The sequence below is a fragment of the Entelurus aequoreus genome, linkage group LG06, assembly GCF_033978785.1.
Source record: "Entelurus aequoreus isolate RoL-2023_Sb linkage group LG06, RoL_Eaeq_v1.1, whole genome shotgun sequence".
Classification (NCBI taxonomy): domain Eukaryota; kingdom Metazoa; phylum Chordata; class Actinopteri; order Syngnathiformes; family Syngnathidae; genus Entelurus; species Entelurus aequoreus.
Genome location: NC_084736.1, coordinates 83,599,789 through 83,614,740, shown reverse-complemented (window position 1 = coordinate 83,614,740; position 14,952 = coordinate 83,599,789). Strand labels below are relative to the sequence as shown.

General features: G+C 39.4%; 1 protein-coding gene across 2 annotated transcripts in view; it reads right to left on the bottom strand.

The window, feature by feature from the left end:
* Positions 1–14,952, bottom strand: part of LOC133652665 (poly [ADP-ribose] polymerase tankyrase-1-like) — a 43,158-nt gene extending 28,206 nt beyond the window's left edge. For both annotated transcript variants that reach the window (XM_062051661.1, XM_062051662.1), the window contains exons 1-5: positions 14,455–14,952; positions 10,591–10,815; positions 10,387–10,482; positions 7,184–7,220; positions 3,939–4,014 (exon numbers count right to left, since the gene is read on the bottom strand). In XM_062051661.1, coding sequence (XP_061907645.1) covers positions 3,939–4,014; positions 7,184–7,220; positions 10,387–10,482; positions 10,591–10,815; positions 14,455–14,893 — 873 coding nt within the window. In that variant the 5' untranslated portion in view covers positions 14,894–14,952. The remainder of the gene's footprint in view (positions 1–3,938; positions 4,015–7,183; positions 7,221–10,386; positions 10,483–10,590; positions 10,816–14,454) is intronic.

The following is a 14,952-nucleotide window of genomic DNA, read 5'->3' as shown; positions in this document are numbered from 1 at the left end:
ATGTGTGAAATTATTAACACATTAGCGTAAAATATCAAATAATATTATTTAGCTCATTCACGTAAGAGACTAGACGTATTTATATTTCATGGGATTTAGCGATTAGGAGTGACAGATTGTTTGGTAAACGTATAGCATGTTCTATATGTTATAGTTATTTGAATGACTCTTACCATAATATGTTACGTTAACATACCAGTTGGTTATTTATGCCTCATATAACGTACACTTATTCAGCCCGTTCACTATTCTTTAGACATTTTAAACTGCCTTTCAAATGTCTATTCTTGCTGTTGGATTTTATCAAATACATTTCCCCAAAAAATGCGACTTATACTCCAGTGCGACTTATATATGTTTTTTCCCTTCTTTATTATGCATTTTCGGCCGGTGCGACTTATACTCCGAAAAATACGGTACTTCATCACTTACATACTTCATTGGTGTTGAACAATTGATTTATCATCGTCATCATAACTAATTAACATATTGTAACGACCTCCCTGTATTGTAATGTTGTGGTTTACAATTTAGATTCTTTTACACTCATGTAAATCAAGTTTGGTCTTCCACAAATATTTGGTGGATTAAAATGGGATTGTTTGTGTTCGTCAATCCAATTCAATCATAGCAGATAAACAGCGGCGTCTACATCCATCCATCCATTTTCTACCGCTTATTCCTTTCGGGGTCGCGGGACGGCGTCTACATAATCTTTCAAATCAGCGCAAGATGTCAGTCATGACATTAAAAGGTTAAGAAATATAAGATAATGTGGCACATTTCTACACAAACTAGAAAGTGACACATACACTGAGTTTTGCATGATGGCCAATCACACAAAGTAGTTGATGACTTTTAACCCTGCCCCAGGTACATCATGACCGTATGGGAAACACTGATTGTGGTGTTTGTGAACATCCATTGGCTTGAGTGTGATTGGTCTATAATGAGGAAGTGTCGCTGCTGGTGTAGAGAGCCACAGAAAAACGTGTGGAAACTTGCGCTCACAAGGTGGAACTGAGCATTGCTGTTGGCATGTTATGGTTGGCAATAAAAAACCATGCCTCTGTGCCTCTGCCTGGATGCTACAATATTTTTACTGGCGAGTGCCCATACTGGCTTTACTTTATTGTTAAACACGATGTTCCCTTGCCATGTCACAGTTCACTGTGGTATCAACTGTATCATAGATTTTAAAAGTACCATTGACTACATAAAGATTTGAGTAACCATTTTAACTTTTCCTGTTAAAATGACATTGGTCATAGGATGTATTACCGTATTTTTCGGACTATACGTCACTGTTTTTTTCATAGTTTGGCCGGGGGTGCGACTTATATACTCAGGAGCGACTTATGTGTGAAATGATTAACACATTAGCGTAAAATATCAAATAATATTATTTATCTCATTCACAAAAGAGACTAGATGTATAAGATTTCATGGGATTTAGCGATTAGGAGTGACAGATTGTTTGGTAAACGTATAGCATGTTCTATATGTTATAGTTATTTGAATGACTCTTACCATAATATGTTACGTTAACATACCAGTTGGTTATTTATGCCTCATATAACGTACACTTATTCAGCCTGTTGTTCACTATTCTTTAGACATTTTAAATTGCCTTTCAAATGTCTATTCTTGGTGTTGGCTTTTATCAAATACATTTCCCCAAAAAATGCGACTTATACTCCAGTGCGACTTATATATGTTTTTTTCCTTCTTTATTATGCATTTTCGGCCGGTGCGACTTATACTCCGGAGCGACTTATACTCCGAAAAATACGGTACATATATACTTAAATCATGTATATAAAACCCTAATGGAGGTGTTTGGATGTTTTAGAGCAGGCCTGGGCAATTATTTTGCCTCGGGGGCCACATTTAGAGAAAAAAATGTGCCTGGGGGCCGGTATATCTATTTTTAGGAACACTAATACAAAACCTCACAATAATAGATAGATAGTACCGTAATTTCCGGACTATAAGCCACTACTTTTTCCCCTCGTTCTGGTCCCTGCGGCTTATACAAGGGTGCGGCTTATATACAGCCTGTTCTTCTCCGACACCGACAAAGAGGATTTGGGTGGTTTTAGTACGCAGGAGGAAGACGATGACACAATGATTAAAGACTGACTTTTCATATACCGGTAGGCTGGTTATTTTGATAACGTACAGGCGAGCACTTTGTATTACTTTGCACCGTTGTATTATTTGTACTCTGCACGAATGCTGTTCGCCATGTCAAAGATGTGAAAGTTTGATTGAATGATTGAAAGATTTATTGTTAATAAATGGGACGCTTTGCGTTCCCAAACAGTCATCTCTGTCCCGACAATCCCCTCCGTGGTAGCAGGAACCCCTATATACTACGCTAATTACACATCAAAACCCTGCGGCTTATAGTCGGGTGCGGCTTATATATGGAGCAATCTGTATTTTACCCTAAATTTAGCTGGTGCGGCTTATAGTCAGGTGCGGCTTATAGTCCGGAAATTACGGTATGTTTTTTTCCTTCTTTATTATGCATTTTCGGCCGGTGCGACTTATACTCCGGAGCGACTTATACTCCGAAAAATACGGTACATATATACTTAAATAATGTATATAAAACTCTAATGGAGGTGTTTGGATGTTTTAGAGCAGGCCTGGGCAATTATTTTGCCCCGGGGGGCCACATTTAGAGAAAAAAATGTGCCTGGGGGCCGGTATATCTATTTTTAGGAACACTAATACAAAACCTCACAATAATGTCTGATTGAATGCTAAAAACATTATGGCAGACCGCCTTAAAAAAACATCCAGAGTGTACATGAAAATAAAGAATGTGGGATTTACAATATTAACTATGAACGATAAAACACCGAATATTGACAACATATGAACGTCACACCCCCTCTCTATAGACATATTTTACAATCAAGCGAAACAATGCAACAACAATGCAACAAACAAAGAAATTAGAACGCAAACCCCACCTACAATCTGATATATCACTAAGCTTTAGAACTTTGTTGTAAAAATCTGCAGTGAAAACATCACTGCGGATCATAATGGCAGCTACAGTTTACATCTTAAAGATCTAAAATAATTTTTGGGGAATGTCCGGCGGGCCGGATTGAAAAGCTTAACGGGCCGCATGTGGCCCCCGGGCCTTAATTTGCCCAGGTCTGTTTTAGAGCCTCTATAGGCAGAATTGAAAGGCTCCCATAGGCGCCATTGTAAGTGGACTTTTGATCGCATTTAATATTTAGAGTGCATTTAAAAAAAGCCATCAGTTGTCATGTCTTTCATGATTGTGAACGAGAAGCGAAATCCCCCCAAAAAAGTGCAGTTCCCCTTTAAGCCAAAATGCGTCCATTCTCCCTTTTCTACCTCCACACTTTCAGCTTGTAAGTACTCCGTGCTGCCTAATATAAGTGTCTGCTCGTTTTACCAGCAATGTCACCATGTGACAACGCCGCGCCATCATGTCTGGGGGAAAAAAATGTATCTGTATTTTTCAGAAGCAGTATAGTACTTTTTTTTATTAATTAGTACTGCGGTAATTTATTACTACAACCCTAGTTGACGTATGGGATGTTGAAATGACACGCTCCGAGAAGCATTCAACATCTTATAGCAGTTGTGAGTGTGAATACAGTCAATACAACAAGAGAAGAAGAAAGTCTAAACAGCTAAAATATCAGAAATTATGATGTGAGCAGATAGTATACAAGAGGTTGAAGAATCTCACACATTTTGAATAAATATAAAACTAACCTGTTTATGAACATACATTTTGACATACATATAACCCCTGCTGTGTCACAAGGCTTTTACCCCCTCCCCCCCAAACTCCCTGTACAGTATTAGTGTTGCAACCCCACATATCACATAGTATCAAGGGAGTCATGACATCTGTTTTCAGGCTTATTTGATATTAGATTTACCTTTCGGCCATCACTGGCATGGCAGTTGACATTTAATGGAGTCAGTAAAGCCATTAGTTTTTCTTCATTTCCACTCCTGCAATACGAAAAAAATACAATTTTAGTTTCATAATGTAAAGCTAATTGGCGATAATACATCATTTCATTTGTAGAGATCCATGCAGCATATGTGGGCCATTCCACCAAATCTGTACAAAGCCATTAGCATTCCCGAGAAATAAAATGTAGAAATGCACGATAATATTTACTGTAAACACCTGTAATGTTTGTCTGATCTTCCATCCATCCATTTTCTAGATTATGCTGAAAATTTTAATTTCCCCTCGGGGATTAATAAAGTATTTCGGATTCTGATTTGTACGGAGCCCCTAAAGGGACATGGGGGAAATTTTTGTTTTTAATAATTTAAAAAATTTTTTTTAGACATGTATCTTGTGCACACGAGAAACTTTTTATAAAGTTATAAAAAAATAAAATAATTTTTTTTGGTAATTTTCTCATGTCATAAAAAATAATTTTTTTTTTTTTTTTAGACATGTATCTCTTGCGCACGAGAAACTTAATAAAGTTATAAAAAAAAAAATAAAAAAAATTTTTTTTGGTAATTTTCTCATAACTTTTTATAAAGTTATAAAAAAAATATAACAATTCTTTTGTAACTTTTTATGAAGTTATACAAAAAATATAATTTTTTTGGGGTAATTTTCTCGTGCAAAAAAAAAGTATAATTTTTTTTATAACTTTATAAAAAGTTTCTCGTGCGCACGAGATACATGTCTAAAAAAATATATTTTTTTTAATTATAATTCCCCCCCCCCCCCATGTCCTTTTAGGGGCTCTGTAGATTTGTCTTATACTGTATATTCTTTTTGTGCTTAGTGTAAACATTCTATTTGTATAGATCTATGCCGCCTATGTGGGCCATTCCACCAAATCTGTACAAACCCATTTGCATTCCCGAGAAATAAAATGTACAAATGCACGATAATATTTACTGTAAACACCTGTAATGTTTCTGATCTTCCATCCATCCATTTTGTAGATTATGCTGAAAATTTTAATTTCCCTTCGGGGATTAATAAAGTATTTCTTTCTGATCTGTACGGAGCCCCTAAAGGGACATGGGGGGAATTTTATCTCGTGCGCACGAGAAACTTTTTATAAAGTTATAAAAAAAACACATTTTTTTTGTAATTTTCTCGTGCGCACGAGATACACGTCTAAAAAAATATTAAATTAAAAAAAAATTATACATTTTTTTATTTTATTTTTTATAACTAACTAAAGGGACATGGGGGATTTTTTTATTTTTATAATTTGTTTTATTTATTTATTTTTTTAGACATGTATCTCGTGCGCACAAGAAACTTTTTATAAAGTTATAAAAAATTTATAAAAATGTTTTTGTAACTTTTTCTAAGGTTATAAAAAATATATAATATTTTTTTTGTAATTTTCTCGTGCGCACGAGATACACGTCTAAAAAACAAAAACATTTTTTTTTTATTATAATTTTTTTCCCCCCCATGTCCCTTTAGGGGCTCCGCACTAAAAAAAATTTTTTATAATTTTTTTTTTTTTTTAGACATGTATCTTGTGCGCACAAGAAACTTTTTATAAAATTATAAAAAAAATATAAACATTTTTTTGTAACTTTTTATAAAGTTATAAAAAATATATAATATTTTTTTTGTAATTTTCTCGTGCGCACGAGATACATGTCTAAAAAACAAAAAAATTTTTTTTTAATTAGAATTTTTTTTCCCCATGTTCCTTTAGGGGCTCCGTACTAAAAAAATTTTTTAAATAATTTTTTTTAGACATGTATCTTGTGCGCACGAGAAACTTTTTATAAAGTTATAAAAAAAATGTGTATTTTTTTTGTAATTTTCTCGTGCAAAAAAAAAAATTTTTTGTATTTTTTTTATAACTTTATAAAACGTTTCTCGTGTGCACGAGATACAGGTCTAAAATTTTTTTTTTTTTTTTAAATTATATAAATGTGTTTCCCCCATGTCCCTTTATGGGCTCTGTAGATTTTTCTTATACTGCATATTCTTTTTGTGCTTAGTGTAAACATGCTATTAGCATTAAAGTCTGTGGTCATATTTCATGTATTTGCTCATTCTGGGCTAAAAACCCACTCTTACTGAAACGAGTCATCGGCTACAAAATATTGTACAAAAATATAACATAGACCTGACTTGCATACAAATATATTAAATGTTTTTGAGATGGGCCAATACACATTTAGAGTAGTTCACGAGGTATATTATCAAGATATACAGTTTATTTTGGAAGAATTACAACAAGCATTAATCTTAGTTCCCATGTGAGTTAGACAAGCTCTACTTTTCTCTGACAACATAACTGTTTAAACTACACAATAAATCACAAACAAAGAAGGGCTTCATGCTGCCGATTCTGATTAACAATGACTGAAATAGATAGATAGTACTTTATTGACTCCTTCAGGAAAATTAATATTCCAGCAGCAGAGTACAGAATAGAAATAGGCTGATACTGATCACATGTATTGATTGTACATTTAATAACAATTATAAATCAAAAAAATAAAACACAGGGCAGCAGTGTAACAATAACACCATATTTAAATATGTTCCCTATTCTCGTTTCTTATTACATAGTTGTTTAAGCAAAATGAAGTCAATAATACTGAAGTAACAAAAGTTACTAATCATTTACCTTTGGTTTTTGCCCTTAAAAAACATCCAAGAACGTATTGCCTGAATTTATAAATGATAGCAAAAATTACAAAAAGCAAATTGTGTAAAAATTTTAATTTTGACCTAACCACTCTGGTACTGATCATATACTGGTACCACTTTTGGTATCAACACTACTGATACATGGCTTGATCAGTCCTCCCCTTGTTTATGACTGCAATCGAGCACTGGTATATTATCCTCTCTCCAGTCTGTTAGTAATCTACTTGTTCATTTCCTGGTAATAGCTGCTTACTTTATGATGTAACGTGGTTCCGTCTAGACTTCTGTCAATGTTTACGGAGCATTTATTTCTTGTATTGTATTGCATGCCTTCTAGTCTGCTCCTGCTTGCTTACTCGTAAGAAATAAAATGTATCTGCTGCAATGGAGGTCATAATTGTGAAATTATTTTGCAGTGTGTATACGGATATACACCATTAGTTGATCGATACCTCATTCTTTGTGATGGGCAGTGGCCAAGCAGGTACTTTTTCCCGCCCTAGAAAAGACACTCACCTTGCTGCTTCCAGGAGCTCATCTTTCTTGTATTCACCTGTTTGGGATACAGTTACAGATTAGGTGAAGCCATGCAAATAATATTTGCTTAAACTGAAAGATGAAAAACATCTTCAACAACAAAAGAAAAAATACAATTTTCCGAGACGGAACCGCTGTGGATTTTAAAGGGGAGCTGCACTTTTTTTTTTAATGTCTATCATTCACAATCCCTGTACAAAACAAAAACACACGTTTTTCATTTTTATATGCTTTGTAATTTGTAATATACTGCCAGCACGAGGTGGCTAACAATGCAGCTTAATGGGAGTAACAAACTGTGCTCATAAAGGCCTCAAAACATCCAAAAAACACCAACAATACTCCATTTACATCTCGTGACCTGAATATTAATCAAGTATTAGCGATATGGTTATTATGAGCGCTAACAACGAGGAACTACTTCTAGCAGCAAGATGATCACAGAAAGGTAACTAGCTTATGCAGCTATTGAAATACTGAACCAGTGAGCTGCTGCATCGCCTCCAAGTTGGTAAAAGTTAATGCTAGATTATCAATTATGCCTCTCACCTGTATAGTAGAAGGTTGTAGCAATAAACCGAGAAGTTGGTCAACTTTGACATTAAATTTACACCCGAAAAAAGACATGAAAAGACTCTTATTTCATTACTTGTGTGAGAATTATGATTAATTCTTCATCTAAACGGGAAGATATGAACATCCAATTAGTCGGCATCCCAGTGAGAGCAGACATTGTACAGGAAGGGATTGTTTTACGTTCGTAGATTGTATTTCTTGTTTAGCACTTAACAAAAGTGCTACTTGCTGGACCTGCTTATCACTTAGCTTCTAACACTTTTAGCTCATCCTCTTTACATTCGGGCTCAAAAAGATCAGGTTTTGGATCATCATTTGTCCAAAAGTAGCAGTCGTCGTCTCTCATGAAGTCTGCCATGATTAGTCGTCGTCGTAGGAAAAAGTGAACATTGTGATGTATTTGAAATTAATACGCCGTTGTATGCTAAAAATTACCAACATATGTAAACCTTACATGTTATTATAAATGTGTGTGTTACATTACCTATATACTTACAGCATGTAACTATTTTGATAGTCGACAAGTCATCGACTATCTTAACGATAAGTCGACCAGTCGGATTATAAAGCGTTAGGGGTGTAACGGTACGTGTATTTGTATTGAACCGTTTCGGTACGGGGGTTCCGGTTCGGTTCGGAGGTGTACCGAACGAGTTTCCACACGGACATATTAAGTAGCGTAACGCACGTTGTGTAAACAATGCACACCGAGGCACAACACACGGCATGCTAGCAGCTAACGGGCTAGGATAGACTGACCATACGTCCTCTTTTCACCGGACATGTCCTCTTTTGCGGAGCTGTCAGGGCGGAGTTTCTTAAATGCCTCAAATGTCCGGCATTTTGAGTTAGGGTTGCGTGTATTTTCAATGTACGTTCAGGGTTAAGAAGGGGTTAAAAACAAAACAAACAGCAGCATTGGTGAGGGAGGGGCAGAGACAGAGAGAGAGAGAGAGTTATGATAAACGCGCATGCGTCGCCAGGCTCTGCTTTTTATCCATAGATTTATCACATTTAATTTTGTATTATCTATAGCAGGGGTGTCAAAAGTGTGCCCCGGAGGCCATTTGCGGCCCACAGCTAATGTTTTAAAGGCCCACGGCACATTCTAAAAATACTATTCAAATAAACAAAAACATAACAAAAGTGAAATAAAAAAGCTTAAAGGTGAAATGTCATTTAGAAAAAGTTGCAATGTTGACTAATAAAACAAAGCTGTTTTTTTTTCTTTCAAACTGTCATTGCTCAAAACATAATATTGAATCAAAATCAATGTTATTATGAATTATTGACCTATCCAAGGTTCCCATTACTTCGCATCAAATATTACACTAAGAAAAATATTTCTGTTGGAAGATTTTACAAATTTGGTAAATAAATAACCCAAAAATGTATACCGTATTTTCCGCACCATAAGCCGCCCCCGTGTTATTAGCCGCACCTTCAATGAATGGCATATTTCAAAACTTTGTTTACCTATTAGCCGCCCCGTGCTATTAGCCGCACCTACGCTGCGCTAAAGGGAATGTCAACAAAACAGTCAGATAGGTCAGTCAAATTTTAATAATATATTACAAACCAGCGTTCTAACAACTCTGTTCACTCCCAAAATGTAATGTGCAAATGTGCAATCACAAAAATAGTAACACTCAAAATAGTGCAGAGCAATAGCAACATCAATAACTCCACGTTGCTCATACGTTAGTGTCACACAACACACAAAATAAACATTTAAAGCTCACGTTCTGAAGTTATTACTCATCCACAAATCCCTCGAATTCTTCTTCTTCTTCGGTGTGCTTCACTTGTTTTTTGACACCATCTGTGATGTGGACGCGCATGCAGTCGTAGATCAACAGGGACGGAGCTGCGTGAAAAAAGTCACCCGGTCTCTTCGCTCATCTTTTCTTCATCCATCCATCCCTTCGAGTTAGCTTTTATGATGACGCCGGCTGGAAAGTTCTCTTTTGGCAAGGTCTTCCTTTTGAATATCACCGTGGGTGGAAGTTTCTGGCCGTTAGCATGGCAAGCTAACGGATATTCACTGTACGTGCTCCCGTCGTATCCACAGTGCGGTTCACAGGAATATCAAAAGTCAGTGGAACCTTGTACGCGTGTCTCTTAGTAGGAGCCATTTTGTGGTCTTTACAGAAACACACAAATGAAACGAAATATCCGCACGATTCTTCTTCTACGGGGGCGGGTGCTCACCTTGGCGGTTGCTTACAGTAGAAGAAGAAGCGCTTCCTCTTCTATGGGGGCGGTTGCTTACCGTAGAAGAAGAAGCGCTTCCTATTCTACGGGGAAAAAAGATGGCGGCTGTTTACCGTAGTTGCGAGACCTAAACTTTATGAAAATAAATAATATTAATCCATATATAAAGCGCACTGGGTTATTAGCCGCACTGTCAGCTTTTGAGAAAATTTGTGGTTTTTAGGTGCGGCTTATGGTGCGGAAAATACGGTATCTTGTTGTTTTCTTACTGTACCCAAAATGAACCGAACCGTGACCTCTAAACCGAGGTACGTACCGAACTTAAATTTGTGTGTACCGTTACACCCCTCGTACCAGACTATGTCAGGCGTACGTGCATGTGGGTGACTAACCTGTTAGTACAGCCTTAGCGGAAGGGTCAGCCAGATCCAGAGCTGACTTTCCATCAGTATTGCGTATGTTAGGATCAGCACCATGCTGGAGTAACACTGAGAAACCAAGAAACACATTTTCAAAGCTTTTGCAGTGGTTTGGTCGTGGCCCACACAGCACCTAACCGGTGCAATTTCAACAAATTACATGTAGAATAACTTTACCTATGCACACATCTATCTTTCCCTTGATGGCAGCCTCGTGTAGAGGAGTGTAGTTCCAGTTGTCTCTGGCATTGGGGTCTGCACCCTGACACAGGAGGAGGCCCACCACCTCTGCATGGCCAAAGGAGCAGGCATTGTGCAGGGGGATTAGACCTCCATCATCCCTGGCATGGACATTGGCCCCCGTCTGGAGGAGATGCTCCACTACATCTTTCCTTCCAAACCCTGAAATAACGACAAATGCAATTACTTATTTAACATTGATCATGATGTATTTAAAGAAAATGGATTCCAACGGACCAAAAATTGGATGAACAATGGATAGACTACAAAAAGTGAGAAGTTAGCCAGACGGCAGTTTTTTTTATTAAAACCAATTAGTTGTTTTTAAGTAGATGACAGTATAATTATAAACTATCTACAAACGTTAACATCTGCTCTAATAAAGCGTCAGGTTAGCATTTTAACAAGTCTTCACGTCGCGTCACATAGACCAGTATTTTTCAACCACTGTGCCGCGGCACACCGTGAGATACAGTCTGGTGTGCCGTGGGAGATTATGTAGTTTAACCTATTTGGGTTAAAAACATCTTTTGCAAACCAGTAATTATAATCCGCAAATAATGTGCCGTTGTTGAGTGTAGGTGCCGTCTAGAGCTCGGCAGAGTAACCGTGTAATACTCTTCCATATCAGTAGGTGGGACGATGGTTTGTCGTGATCACAATGTACAGGTAAAAAGGTGTCTAATGCTTAAACCAAAAATAAACAAAAGGCGAGTGCCGCTAAGAAAATACATTGAAACTTAGGGAAGGCTATGCAGAATGAAACTAAAACTGAACTGGCTGCAATGTAAAGAAAAACAGAATGCTGGACGACAGCAAAGACTTACAGCGTGCGGAGCAGCAGACGGCGTCCACAAAGTACATCCGTACATGACAATCAACAACAAAATAGGAGCGCAAGACAAGAACATGGGAAAACCGCAAAATAAGTCAGGGTGTGATGTGACAGGTGGTGACGGTACACCTACTTTGAGACAAGAGCTATAGTGATGCATGCTTGGTTATGCTTTAAAGTCATATCCAACAATTGCGACAACTTTTTACTCTCAATATCGGCTGCTGAGTTTCATTTTTTTATGTTTTCTGCTAGTGGTGTTCCTCAGGATTTTTTCAATAAAAAAAAAGGTGCCTTGGCTCCAAAAAGGTTGAAAAACACTGGCCTAGAAGAAGTGAGAAGTTAGCCAGTTTTTTCTTTAACGAACCAATTAGTTGTTTTTAAGTAGATGACGAATGCAGCTGAGATAGGCTCCAGCACCTCCCGCGACCCCGAACGGGACAAGCGGTAGAAAAACGGATGGATGGATGGACAGTATAATTACAAAACTAGCTACAAACGTTGTTGACATCCGCTCTAATAAAGCGTCAGGTTAGCATTTCAACAAGTCTTCACGTTGTGTCACATAGACCAGTGTTTTTCAAAACGGAACTAAAACTAAAACTGGCTGCAATGTAAAGAAAAACAGAATGCTGGACGACAGCAAAGACTTACAGCGTGCGGAGCAGCAGACGGCGTCCACAAAGTACATCCGTGCATGACAATCAACAACAAAATAGGAGCGCAAGACAAGAACACAGGAAAACCGCAAAATAAGTCAGGGTGTGATGTGACAGGTGGTGACAGTACACCTACTTTGAGACAAGAGGTATAGTGATGCATGCTTGGTTATGGTTTAGTCATATCCAACAATTGCGACAACAACTTTTTACTGTCAATATCGGCTGCTGAGTTTCATTTCGTTATGTTTTCTGTTAGTGGTGTTCCTCAGGATTTTTTCAATAAAAAAAATGTGCCTTGGTTCCAAAAAGGTTGAAAAACACTGGCCTAGAAGAACTGAGAAGTTAGCCAGCTTAGTTTTTTTTACGAAACAAACTTCTCACTTGTTCTAGTTTTGACTTATTTGCTGTTTTCCTGTGTGTAGTGTTTTACTTCTTGTCCTGCGCTCCTATTTTGGTGGCTTTTTCTCTTTTTTTGGTGTTTTCCTTTGAGCGATATTTCCCGCATCTACTTTGTTTTAGCAATCAAGAATATTTCAGTTGTTTTTATCCTTCTTTGTGGGGACATTGTTGATTGTCATGTCATGTTCGGATGTACATTGTGGACGCCGTCTTTGCTCCACAGTAAGTCTTTGCTGTCGTCCAGCATTCTGTTTTTGTTTACTTTGTAGCCAGTTCAGTTTTAGTTTTGTTCTGCATAGCCTTCCCTAAGCTTCAATGCCTTTTCTTAGGGGCACTCACCTTTTGTTTATTTTTGGTTTAAGCATTAGATACCTTTTGACCTGCACGCTGCCTCCAGCTGTTTCCGACATCTACAAAGCAATTAGCTACCTGCTGCCACCTACTGATATGGAAGAGTATTACATGGTTACTCTGCCCAGCTCTAGACAGCACCGACACTCAACAACAACACATCATTTGCTGACTATAATTACTGGTTGCAAAAAATATGTTTTACCCCAAATAGGTGAAATTAGATCATCTCCCACGGCACACCAGACTGTATCTCACGGTACACTAGTGTGCCGCAGCACAGTGGTTGAAAAACACTGACATAGACAAACGGTAGCACATAAACGTACAGCCAATTGGCCAACTAGATAACAGCTGATGAAGTGCTACCGCGTTAGCTTAGCTTCTCTTAGCTCGACATTACCCGCAGCGAAGTGGAGTAGTTAGGTCGACATTTCCTGCAGCGAAGTACAGAGGAGTGGACTAGTTAGGTGGACATTACCCGCAGCGAAGTGCAGAGGAGTGGACTAGTTAGCTCGACATTACCCGCAGCGAAGTGGACTAGTTAGGTCGACATTACCCGCAGCAACATGGACTAGTTAGGTGGACATTACCCGCAGCAAAGAGCAGAGGAGTAGACTAGTTAGGTGGACATTACCCGCAGCGAAGTGGACTAGTTAGGTGGACATTACCCGCAGCAAAGAGCAGAGGAGTAGACTAGTTAGGTGGACATTACCCGCAGCGAAGTGGACTAGTTAGATGGACATTACCTGCAGAGGAGTGGACTAGTAAGTGGACATTACCCGCAGCGAAGTGGACTAGTTAGGTGGACATTACCCGCAGCTAATTGCAGAGGAGTGGACTAGTTAGGTGGACATTACCCGCAGCAAAGTGCAGAGGAGTGGACTAGTTAGGTGGAAATTACCCGCAGAGGAGTGGACTAGTTAGGTGGATATTACCTGCAGCGAAGTGGACTAGTTAGGTGGACATTACTCGCAGCGAAGTGGACTAGTTAGGTGGACATTACCCGCAGCAAAGTGCAGAGGGGTGGACTAGTTAGGTGGACATTACCCGCAGCGAAGTGGACTAGTTAGGTGGACATTACCCGCAGAGGAGTGGAAGTGGACTAGTTAGGTGGACATTACCCGCAGAGTAGTGGAAGTGGACTAGTTAGGTGGACAATACCCGCAGCAAAGTGCAGAGGAGTGGACTAGTTAGGTGGACATTACCCGCAGAGGAGTGGAAGTGGACTAGTTAGGTGGACATTACCCGCAGCAAAGTGGACTAGTTAGGTGGACATTACCCGCAGCGAAGTGGACTAGTTAGGTGGACATTACCCGCAGCAAAGTGCAGAGGAGTGGACTAGTTAGGTGGACATTACCCGCAGAGGAGTGGAAGTGGACTAGTTAGGTGGACATTACCCGCAGAGGAGTGGAAGTGGACTAGTTAGGTGGAAATTACCCGCAAAGGAGTGGAAGTGGACTAGTTAGGTGGACATTACCCGCAGCAAAGTGGACTAGTTAGGTGGACATTACCCGCAGAGGAGTGGAAGTGGACTAGTTAGGTGGACATTACCCGCAGCAAAGTGCAGAGGAGTGGACTTGCGACCAGCCATGTCTTTGGCGTTCACGTTGACGGTGTCGACGAGCCTCTTCACTCTCGACACGTCCCCGTTGCGACAGGCCTCGAATAACTCCCTGAACGCGCCGCCGATTCCGCTTATTCCGTCGGCGGGGCTGGCGGCCCCGGAGCCGGGGCTGGAGACGTTGCTGCCCCCGGAGGTGGTGGTGCTGCTGGGGCTGGCGCTGGTGGCGAGGAGCGGGGCTGCGAGGTCCGGGGAGGCCGCAGAGCCTTCGATGCCGCCGTTGCATTCCCGCTCGGTGTGGAGCGGCGAGTTGGCCGAGGCCATCAGCGGGGCGGCCGAAGGAGCACCCGAAAGCGAGCTGCTCCTCGGCGGCGACTGTAAGCTATTTAGTTGTTGTTGCTGCTGCGCGGAGCGACGAGACACCGCCATTACAGCAGCTCACCAGCAACAATAAACGCTGCTCCGCGTTTCCGGTGAAAGTGGGGGTA